The sequence below is a fragment of the Malania oleifera genome, chromosome 5, assembly GCF_029873635.1.
Source record: "Malania oleifera isolate guangnan ecotype guangnan chromosome 5, ASM2987363v1, whole genome shotgun sequence".
NCBI lineage: Eukaryota > Viridiplantae > Streptophyta > Magnoliopsida > Santalales > Ximeniaceae > Malania > Malania oleifera.
In genome coordinates, this window is record NC_080421.1 from 12,880,362 (window position 1) to 12,897,645 (window position 17,284).

The following is a 17,284-nucleotide window of genomic DNA, read 5'->3' on the forward strand; positions in this document are numbered from 1 at the left end:
TCCAAATTTGGGGGTTGTGGGTGTGTGAGTTGTGAAAGAAAGAAGTCAAAGGGACAGCTGGGCCGTGTATGTGGATTAATACAGGAGAGGTGCGCTGGGAGTATTTTTTTTAGTGGAGAGGAACATAAGGGTTTTGAAGACACATAGAGGAGAAGGGGAGCAAGGGAGAGCAAGGTTTTCTCATTGGAGAAGGCTGCACCATACACGAAGGGGAGGTCTTCTTTGTGGAGAGTCTCCTGGGCATGGTTTTAAATAATGGCCGTTACGTAGCGTAACGGCCGATACGTAACAGAAATCGGAGGCCCCGAAACCGATACGGGCCGATAATGCGGTTCGGAAAAAATTCACGGCCGTTACGGAGACGTAACGGCACGTAACGGCCTATACCCCAACGTTACACGTCGTAACGGTCCGTTACGGACCGTTACATGGCCGACAGGTCGCAGATTCGCTGAAGGCTTTCTGCTGCAGGCAGCAGCGCTGCTTTCTCCCTCTCCCTAGTCCCCACATCCATCTGCCATTCAAAGGGTAAAATGGAAAGTTACAAACTGACCTTGAAAATTTGTTGGCCGAAGCAATAAGAAGGCTTCGAAGCCTAAGAGTGAGCACACTGAGCAGATCTACTCATCTTCGCACTTCGTAGCCTTCCAGGACTCAAGAATTGCAAACTGGCAGTTGCAGCAGCTTGGCGAGTCACCGGCGACAGGTCTGCAGTAGCTCCGCCGCCCCTGCGAGTCGCCGATTGCCCGTCGGCGCCTTCCTCCGCCAGTCGTCACAGTTGCCACCAGCTAGCCTCTCGATTTCAGCTTCGGAGCTTGGAGTCATCGCTGCTTTGTGCTTCGCAGCCTTCGCTCCTTCAAGGCTCCTCCGAGTTCCCTCGAATCCCTCCCCTCTCTCGGTCTGACTCGACTCCCAGCCCCCAGCGTATGAGACACTAACACTCAACACTCAACACCCACAGCACTTATCATTATGTTATTTTTTTTCAAATTATATTTTGTTGTAAAATAGGTTTGTTAAATTGAATTAAAAAAAAAAAGTAATTTAATAAAGTAAAAAATTAGAAATCATTAATAATTATGTAAAATAAAATTTTCTTAATTTATAAATATTTTAATTGTATTATATTTTTTGAAAGATAATTATGAAAACTAATTCCATGACATAGCAAACAATTATTAATAGTATATAATTAATATTTTTTAAGGTTAGTAAATAATTAATATTTACCAATAATAATTGAAGCCTTTTTTATAATAATATTTGAATATCCACTACTGCATTCACCATTGTAAACAAAGCATTAAAATAATGTATGTACACAAGACATCCATGTGATGGCATTTTATATTATCTAGGCTTAATTGAGCTCTATTTTTCACCATTCTTAAAGAATTCCAAGGAATACTCTGCACAATTATTATAATATTTAGTCTTAGGATTTGCCAAACTTATAGAAATAAAATTAATTCATGGCACCAATTGGCTAACATACTATTTATGTCAGCAGGACAAAGTGGTCATTTTGATAAAGAAGATATCATATTCACTCCCATCTATTGAAAAAATATTAAATAATATTCATATTATAAAATAAAAAAAATTAAATAACATTTGTCACCCATTTTATGTTACATGTGTATCTACTTGCCATTTCTTGAGTAGGGTGACCCTGTTTATTAATATTTTTTAAGTTTTAAAACATCATTTTGACCTTAAATTTAAAATTACGTAAAATAAATGTTTACATCTATTTTTTGTTTTTAGTTATCAAATAAAGTAAAAATTGATAGCTTAATAAAAAAAAAATTAACCTAAGAGTTAATACATTAATAAATCTAATTTTTACTAATTACTCCTGGAATTTGTAGAAAAATTTAATTTTAATCCATATACTGAGAAAATGCTTAAAAAATTAAATAATCAATTTGTAATGTATGGATCTCTATTTGTGATGCTGTGATGTATATGAAAGTAGAGCAAAAATCTTTTTCACCTTTATAATTACAATGTTAATTTCTTATAGTTATAAATGAAAATAAAATCAAGTTATAAAAAATAATGAAAATATCTTTTTAAAGATAAAGGAATATATTTTTTTTATAATAAAATATCTAATATTTTATAATTTTGTTTATTTAAATATAAAAATAATAAACATTACTTATTATTTTTAATCAAGTATTATACTTTATTTTTACGTAATAAGTATTTAAAATTAGGACTATTTAGTACTTATTATTTAATATTTACTAAATTACTAATTATATTATTCCTGTCATTGTAGAAAGGTTGTAACTTTGTATTTTCTTTATGTTTTGTGTAGAGATCATCAAATTAAGTCTATCAAAATGCCACGTGATAGAGGAAATGAAAACTTACCTAATGAGGATATTGGATGGCATTTTGGTACTGCGGTGGACGGTAATAGACATGTTATTATGTGTAAATTATGTGGGAAGATAATCAAATGGGCATTACACGCTTGAAACAACACTTGGCACATAAAAGGGTCAAGTAAGAGAACAAATGATGAAACATCTACAACAGTATGCTGAGAAGAAAAGAGATAAACAAAAAAGGCAAAAAGAAGCAGAAGCCCAAATTAGAGGAGATTTTAAGAATTTGAGCGATGAAGAAGACTTGGAAGAAGAAAGTATGAGATTTGCTCGACAAGAAAGCATACGATCACAACAACAATGGGAAGAGAGATAAAGATTTCGAGCAAGAACAATTGGAAGGGGTAATATTTATGAAGAGGGAGGTGGCTCTGGCAGTGGTGCTACCAGTGGTTTCAATAGAGCAGGAGCTCGATCTTATAGTGGCCGAGAAGCTGGAGGTAGTGGACAACAATGGATCAATCCTGATGCCCCTGAAGCTAGACTAAAGGCAATGGATCCTATTTTAGAAAAAAGCAAGAGTGCGAAACAACCAAAAATCAACACAAAGTTACTGAAAAGTTTAAGAAGTAAATTAGGAAAAGCGGTTGGAAAATTCCTAATTTATAATCGGATTCTAGCGAATGTAGCTGACTCTCCATTTATGCAGCCTATGCTTGATATTGCTGCAGAGGTTGGTAAGGGGGTGAAGGGTCCATCACCCTATGAGATATCTGAAATTTATTTGGAGCAAGAGTATCAAGAAATGAAAAATAATATAGCTTCTTTTGCTGGAATTTGGAAGGAGAGAGGTGTAACACTTATGTGTGATGGTTGGTCAGGACCAACTAGAAAACACATTATAAACTTTTTAGTTTATTACGATAAAGGCACCGTGTTTCATAAATCAGTTGATGCCTCTGATGTGCCAAGCAGAACAGCTGAATATTATTTCAGGTAATTTTCTAATTTTAATTGTATATGCAAATAGTATTATGGACTTGCATGTTTTTAATTAAATAGTAGTAATTATTGAATCTATAATTTCATTTCAGATTAATGGACGAAGTGGTTGAAGAAATTGGAGAGGAGAATGTTGTCCAAGTAGTGACTGATAATGAAGCTACAATGAAGGCAGGAGGAAAATTATTAATGCAAAAGAGGCTCAATCTCTATTGGACAGCATGTGCAGCTCATTGCATAGGCTTTATTCTTGAAAATATTGGTAAGAAAAGTAACGTGAAGAAGGTCTTAGAAGATGCAAGAATAATAACCTCATTTATTTACAACCACACATGGACAGTGAATTTCATGAAGAAATTCACAAATAATAGAGAGTTACTTCGCCCTGCCATCACTCGATTTGCCACAAATTTCATTACTTTGGAAACTATTGTCAGGCATAAACAAGCACTAAAAGAAATGTTTACATCTGATGCTTGGAAAAACTCAAGGTTTGGAATGACAAAATCAGGCCCAGCGTATGATTCAAAGAATATTGTCTTAGGCAAAGGGTTTTGGCAAAAAGCCTCTGATATAATTAAAATGCAAGAACCTTTGGTGAAAGTTCTTAAATTGGTTGATGGTGATGAAAAACCAACCATGGGCTTCATATACGAGGCAATTGATAGGGCGAAGTTGGCCATTCAAAAAGATTGTTAGTTTTATAAAGACTATTGGAAAATTATTGACAACCGGTGGAGTTTTCAATTGCACCAAGATTTGCACGCTACTGGTAAGTGTAAATCAAATACAATTTCTTATTATTTTAACTTTTAAATTATGCATAGTTGCATTAGAAAACTATTGATTAATATGTTTCTAAATTTAATTGTAGGGTATTTTTTGAACCCACAATTTCTTTATGGTGCCCCACCCTCTCCTGAAGTTGCTAGAGAAGTCATGGATGGAGTTAAAAAAGTGATAACCAAGTTGGTACTCGATATAGATACTCAAATTCGAGCTATTAATCAAGTAAGTATTGGTTCCATTAAATTGAATAATGAATTGTTCTAATATTCTGTAATACTTTCAAGAATAATTATAAATACATCTAATTAATTAATTATATTTCACAATCATCCTTTTTTAGTTATTGCTATATCGAGATAGGCAGGAGACTTTTGGAACCCCGTTGGCTCAAAGGGCAGTGAAACAAACAAATCCTGGTAAATATGGCTATATAGCTAAATAATGGAGAATGACTCTATTTTCTCTCTTTGTGTTCAAATTTGACTTTTGAAATACGCTATACTAACATAAAACTCTTTTTAATTATTCATGTAGCTGAATGGTGGATTCATTATGGCTTGTGTGCTCCTGAGCTCCAAAGAATAGCAATTAGAGTTCTTAGCCAGACCACATCAGCTTCGAACTGTGAGCGTAATTGGAGTACCTTTAGCCTCATCCATACGAAAACAAGAAATAGATTAAAGTACATGAGACTACAAAAACTTATTTTCGTACATTACAACATGAGGTTAAAGTTAAGACGTACAATGAGAAGAATCCAACAAGAAATTGAAAAGGATTTCAATCCTATCAATTTGGACTACATTTTCAAAGAAGATGATCCTTTGAGTCAATGGTTAGAGGAGAGAGAGACACCACTACTCGATGGTCAGGACAATTCAAATTTGTTAAATGAAGAGGTTGGTGGTACTACAGAAGGAGGTAATCAACCACCAATAAACGCGCATGATGATTTAAGTTCAAGTCCTGAACGTACACAAAGTGATGACAATCTTGGTTTGAGCCCACCATGTGACGATGATCGTAATAGTGGTGCTGGAGCTAGGGTTGGGGGGGTAGCAGTGGTGGTGGTGGAGGCGGCGGTGTAGAATATAATTATGGATATGATACAGGGACATCATTTGAAAGGGATATATATCCTTCTGATCCTTATAGACTACATGACATACCTGAAAATTATGACTTGGGTATTCCTCCAACGAACCAATCTTCACAACCCAGGAGAAGGAGTGCTTGTGGTGACCCTAGCGATTCTACTGAAGATTCATATGGTGTGGTTCGTAGTTTTGGCGACTTTGGTTTAGATGGTTCATCATCACAATCATATGGATCTCATTCAGCATATCCACATTATGCATCTCGTGACTCACATTTTTATCCCAGTGGATCAGGAATCTCAGGATCTAGTGAGTCTTCTTCTACACACTACCCAGAGCCAACTAATGCCCCAACTTATAGACATTATTCAGGAGAATTTTCATCACCAGTACATTTTCAAGAGCAACAACAAAATGACGCAAACTTGGGTTCATTTAACTATGTATTTCCACAAGGATGGGGAGATAATTTCCCATCCCAATCTCAAGATACAGATGCAAATTATTAAGACCCTCCACGTCATTCTTTTGGTGGTGACATGTGTTATGTTATAAATTTGTAACATTGTATTCATATATTTTCAACTATTTATTGATATTTGATATTAATCACTTTTTAAATTCATGTATGTGTAATGTGTATATCGAGTATTAAGTCTATTGAGTATTGATTCATTTTTAGTAACTTTATGACTTTAATTAATTGATTCTTACATTTCTACACCTTTTTACTCATTAAAGTAATGTAAACTATAAAAAAAATATGCTTTTTTTTGTAAACAGCGCACTAAAATTAATATAAAAATCATAATACCTATTAAAAAGCATTTGTAGGTTGAATGAAAAGCCTTCAAAATTTATTAAAAATCATGTATTAATGGATTTCATGCTTATTTTTTAATTTTGGCATGGTTGTGCATGCGTGAAAAAAATTCACGACCGTTACGCCCGCTTCCCATTACGTAACACCCACGTCTCCCGCGAACTGCGACACCCGCGACCGTTTCGCGACGTTACCCACGACCGCGACTTCGAACCATGCTCCTGGGTTCCGCGCCGCAACAAAGAAGAACATAGCAGCTACTGCTGCTGTGTTGGAGGAGCTCCTCACAGCCATCTTCCATTCTCTCTCTCTCTCTCTCTCTATTTTGCATTTTAATACTTGTTTAATTTTTACTTTCAGCTCGGTTTTGTTTAAAAGTTTCTATTGGAATTTTAAATTCTCGTTGGGTTAGGATTATTAAATTCAACTTGTGTTCTCTTTTTATTTAATGTCATTGTTGGAATCGATTTAGGTGGGGATTATTCGTATTATCATATTCAGTTTTGTTCTCTTAAAAATTCTCTCTTTTCAATTTAAAATATGTTGAGTTATATTTATTTTTTATCTCAGTTTATTTGAAGCTCTTAATTATTATTGTGTTTTAGTATGTTGTTTTCCATTCAAGTAGTTAAAACATTGAGTTTATTTTTGTTCGAATTTATTGTTGGGTTGATTTTAATTTCTGTTCACATTATTGATTGGATTAGTGTCTTCATGTGAGGTTGGTGTTGGGATAATTAGTATGTTTGTTTGGTTTAAGATAATTAGTGATGCTGGGATAATTCCTGTTTACATTTTTTGGGTTTAAGATAATTAGTGTGTTTGTTTATTTCACTGTAGTTCTTCACTTTAAAGTTACTTTAATGATTGTTTAAGTTTAGTAATTTTGCTTGAGTTATTTCTATTGAGATTTTAGTCATTTTCATTTAAAGTTAGTGTTGAAACTGAGTGATTGGTCTGTTATTAGAGTGTTAATGAGTGTGTTGAAATTAAATATTTGTTTAAGTTAATTGAGGTTTTTGTTTTGATTTATTATTTGAATGTTTAATTGGTGAGTTGTTTGGTTAGTTTATGCGTGTTAGATTGACATTTTAGGTTTCGCGTCATTTAATTTCATCCCAAAATCTCAAAAACTTTAAGATTTCAAATCTGGACCATGTTCAATGAAATTGTTTTCTTTTTTCTTTTTTTTTTTTTCTGGTTTGCTCTAATTTATAACTAATCTGCATTTCCCGTGGAGACGATCTGGCCTATTTTGGCTAATTATTACATGACATAACTCCTATACTTGGGATAGCCCTAGTGTTACTCATTTTTAGAAGTGAGTCAACCATGTCATGAATCTAAGAAATTTTATTCAATATCTAAAAGAGGAAACAGTCTCCCCAATGGCATGGGAGCCTTGGGCACTGAGCATTGCATTTTTTTTGCTTTTAGCCAAGAAAACATAAGCAGCAACAGTACAGTGTACAGGGGAGAAAAGTTGTACAGGAGAGAGGAAAAATGGAGAATGCAGTCGGCTAGGGGAGAATCACTCTTCAAGATCAGCCATACTCTAAATAAAACATTTCTGGGGATAAAAATGCTCCTGAACAAGTAAAATAAGTACAATCCCTCAATAAACTATACCAAATTTTAATTTTATTTATTTTTATTAAATATTTTACATGACTATGATTTGTTGAAGCTATGGAATACAAATTATTGCAGGGGATGGGTACATATAAGGGAAAAGGAGCGCTCCCCATCACCAAAAAACCAGAAAACAAAAAAGAATAACACCCTTGTACATGGAGAACACGCAATGCTGGGGCACTGTGCACACAAGGATGTTGATTGTTGAAGCAGGGGGTCTTCTCCATCCCACATCAAAGGCAAGCTGGGGAGAGAACTGTTGATATTTATGTTGGAAGTTTAAAAAAAAAAACTATCTATTTAATAAGTATTATATAAAATATGTTAAATTTAATATATTAGTTTTAACATTTTAAAATATTAACTAGTACTTTAACGGTTTCATATTTATGATGTTGGAAGTTATATTGAATTTTACCTATATAAATTGTGATCCAACTTCATTTCGAGATACGTTTTTCTTCTTCAAAACAACTCTTATCTTCTATTCTCTCTGAAGATTATATTATGTTAGGTAATTAAAAGACTCCTATTGCTCTCGCGTTTGTGAGTGCACACAAAACTGAGCCAATTGAGTAATCCTGGAGGTCATACATGCAAAGACTATATGCACCGAAAAATGTTCTCCATAGGCGCGAAATCGCCTTTAAGGACAGTGGTCCTTCCATGCCTCAACTTCTGATAAGTATTTGTATTTTTATTTAATATTAATTTTATTAGTAAATAAATTTTCTTCTATTATTTTTCCAAAATTCTTAAAGCCGATTTTACATGTCAAAATTGGCCATAAATGGGAAATTTATGAATTACTATAGCATCAGTCATTCTATCCATTAAATTTAAACATCAGTGACATTTCATCTACTGGAGGTGACCAAGTTGTAATACATTCCATTTTCCTTAAAATTGGAGTTTTAGAATGAGGTTTAATATGTGCACCTATTGTTGAAGTTTTTTAATTTCTAGGAACGAATGAATTATAATATCTTATACCAAATAATTTAACTCTCTTGCACAGTTGTTTTATATATTAGTAATACGTTGTTGTTTTTAGGCTTATTAAGATATTAGATGATATTTGTAACATAATATTAGCAGATTCTACCTTATTAATTTAAAATTTATAAAGTCTAGTATCTGCATACATCTCTAAAGAAAATTTTCAAATTTTATAAGATGCCTAAATTATTTATTTTATGATAACAAGTTTGTTTTATAATCTGTGAGGGGAAGTGTTGCTGAATAATGCTAAAGAAAAGAGAGAGAGAGAAAAAAAGAAGCAAACAAAAAGACTTGAAACAGTTGTTTTCTAGTTCACTATTGTTAACACCAAAGAACTACATTTTTTTATGCTGAAAGAGCAGGCATAACAGGAGCATCTGCAAAACCAATTTCCATATTGATGAAGACTCAAGTCTCAAAGGCAAAGCAATATCACATTTTTAGGTGAATATTAATAATACATATTTATATTATATGTATATATATATATAAGTTCTAATGCATTAAGATTGCAAGACATTATATTTGACAAAAATACCCCAGACTTTTTCATAATACCCATAATTGCACATGCCTACATCTCAATAGCTGTTAAATTAGCACACCTTCTAAAATACCCAACTACTTATAATAGAAACCTACTATATCTACACATCCTAGTTACATAACCATTTAATCCTAACTTTGTTTCCAATGAGATCATAAAATAAGGAAATTGGAAAGCAATCTGACAAATGATTTGAGGTTAGAATTTTCTCTAGTTGGTAAGGGATGTCTTATGCGGCCTTCACTCATGGGAAAGGTACAAATATGTTGCACATTTATCGGGTGTCTTTTTTGTTCTTAGATTTCCATTGTGATATATATATATTTTTTAATATTTACTGTTATGAGGTGAATTCTCATGAGTCACGCATTTATTATCTCTAGTTGTGAGGGTATCCAATGTGCTTCTTTTTTTTTTGGGTATTCTTGTTCATTTATGAAAATGTGCGATGATGCATAAACATGTAGATAAATATATATATGCTCCATGATTTCCATTAATGTTTTTTATGTTTTTGAGAGGCAAATTAACAGAGGCAAATAAGGCATAATACATAGAAGCAATGATGTGGGGATGAAGTCACTTAGCCACAAAATAGCATGGAGAAATTAAAGTGTAAACACACATAGGTGTGTAAATTATTTATATTTGTGGAGCATTATCCAAGTGGATAATAGACACCAAGTGATAATAGACACATAACTATAGTATTGGCTTTGGTTAGCATATTTGTGGACTAACCTGAACTAATTGAATAGTCAAATTAAGCTATTATTAGTGTGAATCGTGTGATCACAAAAATGTTGGGGTACCTAATATCAATATGATCAAAATATGGGAATTGAGAAACAGTTGTTGATTAATGATTTCCTTAACTAAATGACTAACTAAAAAGCTAATAAAAATAAACACTGAGGGGGATGTGTCTTAAGCCCTTAACATAAACTACTAATGATGGCGACCCAACCTATGTGATTGGAGATCCCATGATTTAGGGCCTGGATAATTGCCTGCCTCAAAAGGATTTAGGGCCTTGTCATCTAGATATTGCAGAATGCCTAATTACCAAGACGGCTAGACCTCAGACAACCGCCAATAAAACTGCTAGACTTCCAAGCTTAGAACAATTATAGAGTACCAAATCAAGAATCAGTTATTAATTTTAATACCTTGACAAATCAATTTTTTGCCATCGCCCAAAATCTAAGCTAGAAAGAATAAGAACATGCTTCTTTCCTGTAGCAGCAGCGAAATCAGCCATATTTTTAGCAAATTCAACCATCATACCCTGTTTAATCAAACACGTAAATTGTTAATCCTTAAAAACCATAGAGTAGCACTTTAGGTGAAAAAATAGAATAACAAATGTATTATAACAAAGAAAATAGCACTTTCATGTCACATAGCATGAACCAGACTAATTACGAAGTGAGGAAACTAGAGTCTGGATAATATAAGGTGACCTCTAAAGGCAATAATTATCTTAATGATAAATGTCAACAGCATACACAATGCCTTGTCTAGCAGAACCATAAATACATGCCCTCATGTCCAACGTTTGTAGCCAGGAAAAAACTAGGCAACACCTTAGAAATACACAGAAAAAACAAGCAATAGGTGCTATTTACAACAATAAGGACAATAAGTTGCCTATGTACACCTTAGTGAGATCAAGCAATAGCCATTAAGTAACATAGTTCAGGAAATGAAATGGGCATAAAGCCAAAGCCCATTAATTTAACTTGATTTAACATTAAGTACAGACTTTTACTGTGTTGATTACATTGAAATTTGAGGAGGCATTTACCAATTTGGCTTAAAATTAGCCATTAGGAATGCTTATGATTTGCAATCATGGTTTTTAGCACCAAAATTTGTGATTTTTTTTTTAGATAGGTAAAATTAAAAGGCACAAGGATGCTAAGGGGCCCAAAGGGGATGCAACTGCAACTCAAGTACAGATTCAGAAATTTACAAGATCAAATAAACATGGTTAACAGTATCCTGAACATAAGAACAAGAAAATGCTATGAGATGGACCAAATTACATAGTTTTATACCATTTTCCTTTTGCATTATTAATAGAGTATTCTATCCTTTAAAAGTTCTCATGTCTCTTTCCCTCCAGAAAAAATCTAAAGAAGGAATAGGAATCAAATCTAAAATTTTCTTTCTCCGTGTTTTTGGCAGTCTCCCATTCCCATTTTCCTCTCCAGACCCACAATTTTCCCTTATTAATAGAATTCACTGCTCCCAATCGATACCCATCATAACCATTGCACTTTCCCCAACCAGCACTCACTTGATTGCTTGCTATGAGTCCATAAGGGTTTATATTTTATAACTTTGAGGCGTATGCGAGAATATTTATCCAAATAAAGAATTACGTCAAGAATTCCTTATTTTTTTTGAGAATATAAATGCCTAGGAAACATCAGATTTCAAGGATGTCTAAGGAAGCATCCAATTAGTTTGTGTGTGCAGCACAAATGCCTTAAAAAACATTCCTTTAGTTTTTTTTTTTTTTAAGGAAATAAACAGGGTGAATCTTGTGCTTAGCAAACATACTCTACCAATCCCCTAGATTTAGAAACACTGGAACTGAAAGGCAAGGGAAGAGAGAGAGAGAGAGAGTGTGTGTTAAAGAATTTTTTTAATTGCACTCTCAGAACCACTTGCAGGTTGTTAACCATGAACCTGCTTCCTTTTATCCTAACTCCTACTTTTTCTTTTTCTTTTTCTTTTTCTTTTTTCACTCCATGGTCATAACTCTCCAACTCTCTTCTTGTTATTCCTCCTTTAATGGTTTTAGCAAACAATCCCAACACCTTCCCATTTAGCCGTGCTCCTCTTCCATTGCTCTTGCATGACTAAAATTGAGTGCAAAATTTCCCCCACATTAACCATTTTCCATCCATGTTGCACTTTTATGCACAAAGATGTGCACTAATCTTGTTATGCCAGGTGGCACATAACTTGTCAAAATTAGTGATCAACAACACAGTTTTAAGTGCTGAATCCAAATAACATCCCTTAATCACCTATCATTACAATATTTGCATTCCATATATTATGTCCTAATCTTGCTTATCCTAAAATATTTATGATTTCTCCCTGTAGCTCTAATTTAGAACTGAATGTAACTGTAGTCTTATCAACTAGAAAAATACTATAAGCAAATAAAAAACATGCCTAGTAAGTTCATCCATAAAAAATGTTAAAAGATTAGGACTTAATATAGTCCTTTGATCTAAATACATCATCATAATTGCACTTGTCTCTCCTCTAACCATTCTCAAACCAGCCACTGCACCATCAGACATCTCTTTGCTTACGATTAAATGTATATAACTACTAGAAATCCTTTTTTTTTTTTTTCTAAAACCCACCACATTATCTCTTCAGAAATCCTATCATAAACCTTTTCCACATCAATAATATGCAAATTTCTTTTCCTATATGTACCTAACCATTAATTGCATAAGCAAATAACATTCACAGTTGGTTTCCCAACCCCAAGCATAACCCAAATTGATTCTCAAATACACTCGTTTCATGTCTTAATCTTTACAGCTCATACAAGTATTCTCTCACCAATTTTAATAGTACGATATATAGTCATAATGCAGATAATTTGTACTTTCTACTACATGAAATCATGCATCAACATTCTTTGCATGTTAAAGTGCTTCTGGATAATATACACAAGTCACTTAGTGCAAACAATCTATTTGAAGCACTTCCTAACCTATACCTCAATTTGGTATCTTATGTATCACAAGTCTTAAAAGAAATACAATCACATGATGCAAACTTAGTTCACACCAAGAAATACAATCACGTGATGCAAACTTTGTTCACACCAAGAAATATGTATCAAAAAGCATCTCAAATTTGTTTCCAGAATGAAACTAAGGAGTCCTAAAAAATATAGCAGCAACCTTGTGCAAATTTTGGAAAGCAAAACATGAGGGAAAAAAGTATGAGGCAGGAAGCAACTCAAATCCATTGCAGTTGTCCAAAACATCTCAAAATAACTGCAGAAGCAGAGCACTAAATTATTGGAGGAATATACCTTAACAATTGGAGATCTTTGTTGAACAAGAGACAGTGCATTAGAGAATGAATCATAAGCTGCAAACCAGACAACAACAAAAAATTGTTACATAATGATTTCAGAAAAGATGCAAACAACAAAATCGCAGGTACTCTTAGAACATAGAAAAAGAGAACTAACAATTAACAAAATAGGACAAATCATGTGCAAACAGCACCAATCTCAATTCAAGTTTCACTCTCTGGTCCAGCCCCCAGCCAATCGTTACCACTTAAATACTTCTCTTTACTCAAATTTTTCAAGCAGTTGAACAATATTTTCATTTAAAATTAAAAGCCCCAAGCACCCACCAACCATGAAAAAATTTGAAAAAGCAAGGAATTTCTAAACCTCACAATGCATAGAATGGCCGGCTCTTTCTTGAAACTAATATTTTGTAAGAATTAACCTTACCCATCTTTGGGAGCTTGGAGTTCAAGGCTTCAACTTGGATTTGTGTGAATTTGAATCAAATGCAATACAAAATTGTACATCCAAATCCACGCAAATCCAAAGCCAAGTCATGAAATCCATGTTCCCAAACACAACCAAAAAAGAAGTGCTAGCAGCAGTGACTCCATGCATTCTCACACATTTTCCCTATGATTGAGCCACGAGGCCATTATTTTCAGACATAGTAGATAACAACCTCAAATGATTTTGGATAATCAATATTATATTTTTAAAATTACGTTCATAAATTATGACTAAAACTTCAATAAGTAGTCCATTTCCATTTCGGAAAATAATGTCAACAAATTGTCTGATGATAAGAAAAATGAATGAGGACACACCTAAAGCAGTTGTTCCTGGCATTCTCTAAACCATAATACAGATTAAGAAGAATACCTTCAAGAGGGAGAGCAAGCTCGCCCTGAGGAATGGGCCCATATGCATCATTGCCAACACAAGGAAGAACATTTGGGTCATCCAAATAACCAATTCTCTCCGCTCTCGTCGAAGCAATCAAGAGATCCAACGCCAGCTGCCCCACATTGCCGATCGACAATGCAGGCTACCACACAAAAATAAGAAGCAGAAGATGGAGAAATAAACAATTAGATTGAGTAAGTGAAGTAATCTAAATTAAAATCATTATAAGCCCTAGTCACCCGCTTGGTCTCTGAGAAAGATGAAGAAACAAAACGAACCTATAAATTTCCAAATCTCATCATTTACACGGTTGGGCTTTCTAACGAACAAAAAACTAAACCAACCCAGCCAAAAAAGTTCTCTCACGGACCCAAAGAGCGGAAAAGCAAAGATACATAACTCGTAATTTCTGTCCTTTTCCGTAAACTTTCTCAGCAACCAAACGGCGCTCAAAGATAGGGGAACGCACCAGGATGAGAGTGGAGCATTCGTCGTGGAGGCGTTTGCCATCTTCTACAACGAATTCCATCCGTAAACAAACGACCCTTTTCCTCGCTCGCAGCACAGACACAGTGATTAACTGTATGATCAAAATTCAACTCGGGAAACACTAATAGTTCTTGTGAGTTGTGGCGTCACGAGGCATCAGACTAATCCCTCGCCTACGCTAAAACAGTATTGGAGCTTCGCGAACAAGAAACATTGAATTCTATATTGGACTCATTGGACCGACTTTGGGCCTTGCCTGTTCGTGGGCCTAAGCATTGTTTTTATTTTTATTTATTTATTTATTTTTGTTTCATAGACTCATAGGATGATGCATGTTATTATTATTATTATTATTATCATTATTATTATTATTATATGTAGATGACTTTAATTTTTAATATTGGGGTGTGTTTGAAATATCAATATTTGAGTATTTATTTTCAGAGTTTTCATGAAGATTAATCCTCGTAAAAATACTAAGAACCAAAAGTATTATACGTGGTATGTAACTCTTAATCAAATATTTTAGTACTTGGTAGTATTAAAATTAATATACTAATTTGTCTACCTAAGAATGTTTACTTTTATAAATAACGATTTAAAGCATATTTTATATATCTACCTAAGAATGTTTACTTTTATAAATAACGATTTAAAGCATATTTTATATAAATGTTGAGGCGTCATTATACTTGCGGAGAAAAACTTGTAATAATGGAATTTTCTTTTGTTCTCACTATGTTTATGTTTAATTTAATATTTGTGGGGTCTTGTACATATAGATGTTTCTACAACATTTGCTTTTAGTCTAATTTATGTTGGCCTAACAAGAATTAGAATCTTATTTTGATGATAACAAATCAAATGAACTTAACATATTTGGTTAAGTGAAATTTCAAAGTTCAAGTGTGTTGATAAAATATCAAAATCAAGTGATTAAGAAGTCTATTGAAAGCTTATACTTAGAGTTAGAAGATTTGATGAAGTTAAAGACTATTGAAGCCAGAAGTCAAATCAAATATAAAGAATGGAAGCAAAGCATGAAGACTTAGTGATTAGAAAGTCATAATTCTTAAGAAGTCTTACTTCATACGTGTAACGACCCAAAGAATAATGGTATTTAAATAATAAAAAGAAAGGGAAATGGAAACCGGAAACAGAAAGAGGTAGTCAACTTCGTCGATGAACGCTTCGCGTTTGTCGACGACATTTCACTTTAGAGGAATAACCAAGGGGAATTATCAGGGCCTCGTCGACGAACACAGGGGATTCGTCGATGAGGGTATAAGAGGACCACGTCGACGAAGGCAAGATTCGTCGACGAGGAAATACCGCAGGAGGTTTTGAGCAGTCTAAATTTCGTCGACGAAGAGTGGGTTTCGTCGACAAAATTATTAAATGACTCATCGACGAGATGACGTGGCTCATTGACGAATCCAGTCCTATAAATATCAAAAATCCAAATTTTTACTTCAAAATAAAGTAACCTCTCACACTCTCTCTCCCCCCTTCGGCTCCCTCCTCTTCTCCCTTCGATTTTAGGCTGAATTTTCTTCGATTCAAGGATCTAAATCCACCACGACGCTCCTGGGGAAGTTCTCTACAATCTGTCGAAGCGGATCGTCGGTGGGGCTAAGGTGGAAACTATCCCAAATTCAGAGTAAGACTTTTTACTCAATATTTAAATTATTGACAGTTGTAGAAAGCGTAGTACGCGTAGTAATATTGAACTTTAGTTTTAGGGAATGTTGTTTTCAGGGTGTTGAGTAGGGAACCCTGTGGGTGCAGGACAGATTTTCTTAGGGGCTTTTCAAGAATCAGGTATGTATATTGATATAGCTAGTATTTTTTTGAAAAATATGTATATTGATATAGCATTTGATTTCAAGAAAATAAATATATTTATATATGATTTATATTTGGGAAAATGCTATTGAAAGTGATGATATGTTAAATATACGAAAAACCTATTTAGTGTGGCATGAGTATAAATTAATATAAAATATTATTTATGGGAATATGATAAAGATATGAATTTTGGTAAAGGAAAACCGGCATACGAGCTGAGATTTTTTATATGTTTTACCGGCGTATGGGCCGAGCTATGTATATGATTTGACAGCGCACAGGTTGTACTATATTTATGATTTGTCGATGTATGGGCTGAGCTATGTATACGATTTGCCAGCGTACAGGTTGTGCTATGTTTGTGATTTGTCGACGTACGGGGCGAGCTATGTATACGATTTGTCAACATATGGGCTGTGCTATGTATCTGATTTGCCGGCATACGGGCCGAGCTATGGTAAAATGTGTAATACCGGCGTATGGGCGGATGATTTTCATGATATACGTATATATGAAAAATGATATGATTGATCTGATAATTAATGATATGAGATATCCATGTATCACAGTTTCAGTATATGTTATATGATATCAGAACTTAGTTGGCTTGGCCTAAGCTAGCACTTGTACGGTACCGTTGCTATGTGTCCATAGTCATCATGATCATGATATTTGTGTTAACGCCGCTGTATAGAGTGGTGTGAGATTGGATGGTCGATATGGTTTTTAATAAGTGTGTAAGCA

At 34.0% G+C, this 17,284-nt stretch overlaps 1 protein-coding gene across 1 annotated transcript; it reads right to left on the reverse strand.

Annotated features, from left to right (window-relative positions):
- Positions 1 to 693: 693 nt before the first annotated feature.
- LOC131155842 (uncharacterized) lies at positions 694 to 14,966 on the reverse strand. Its single transcript, XM_058109290.1, has 5 exons — positions 14,673 to 14,966; positions 14,180 to 14,345; positions 13,310 to 13,368; positions 10,404 to 10,522; positions 694 to 934 (listed from the first exon to the last, which is right to left on the reverse strand). Exons 1-5 carry the CDS (start codon positions 14,730 to 14,732, stop codon positions 694 to 696), a joined length of 645 nt encoding a protein of 214 aa, XP_057965273.1. The 5' UTR covers positions 14,733 to 14,966.
- Between the last annotated feature and the right edge of the window lie 2,318 nt (positions 14,967 to 17,284).

Bases quoted from the DNA above. Each gene is read 5' to 3' on its own strand.
- LOC131155842 (XM_058109290.1), bottom strand. From the start codon at position 14,732: ATGGAATTCGTTGTAGAAGATGGCAAACGCCTCCACGACGAATGCTCC. The intron at 14,346-14,672 runs GTGCGTTCCCCT...TTTGTGTGGTAG, and splicing joins AATGCTCCACTCTCATCCTG to CCTGCATTGTCGATCGGCAA. The intron at 10,523-13,309 runs GTATATTCCTCC...TTGATTAAACAG, and splicing joins AAAGATCTCCAATTGTTAAG to GGTATGATGGTTGAATTTGC.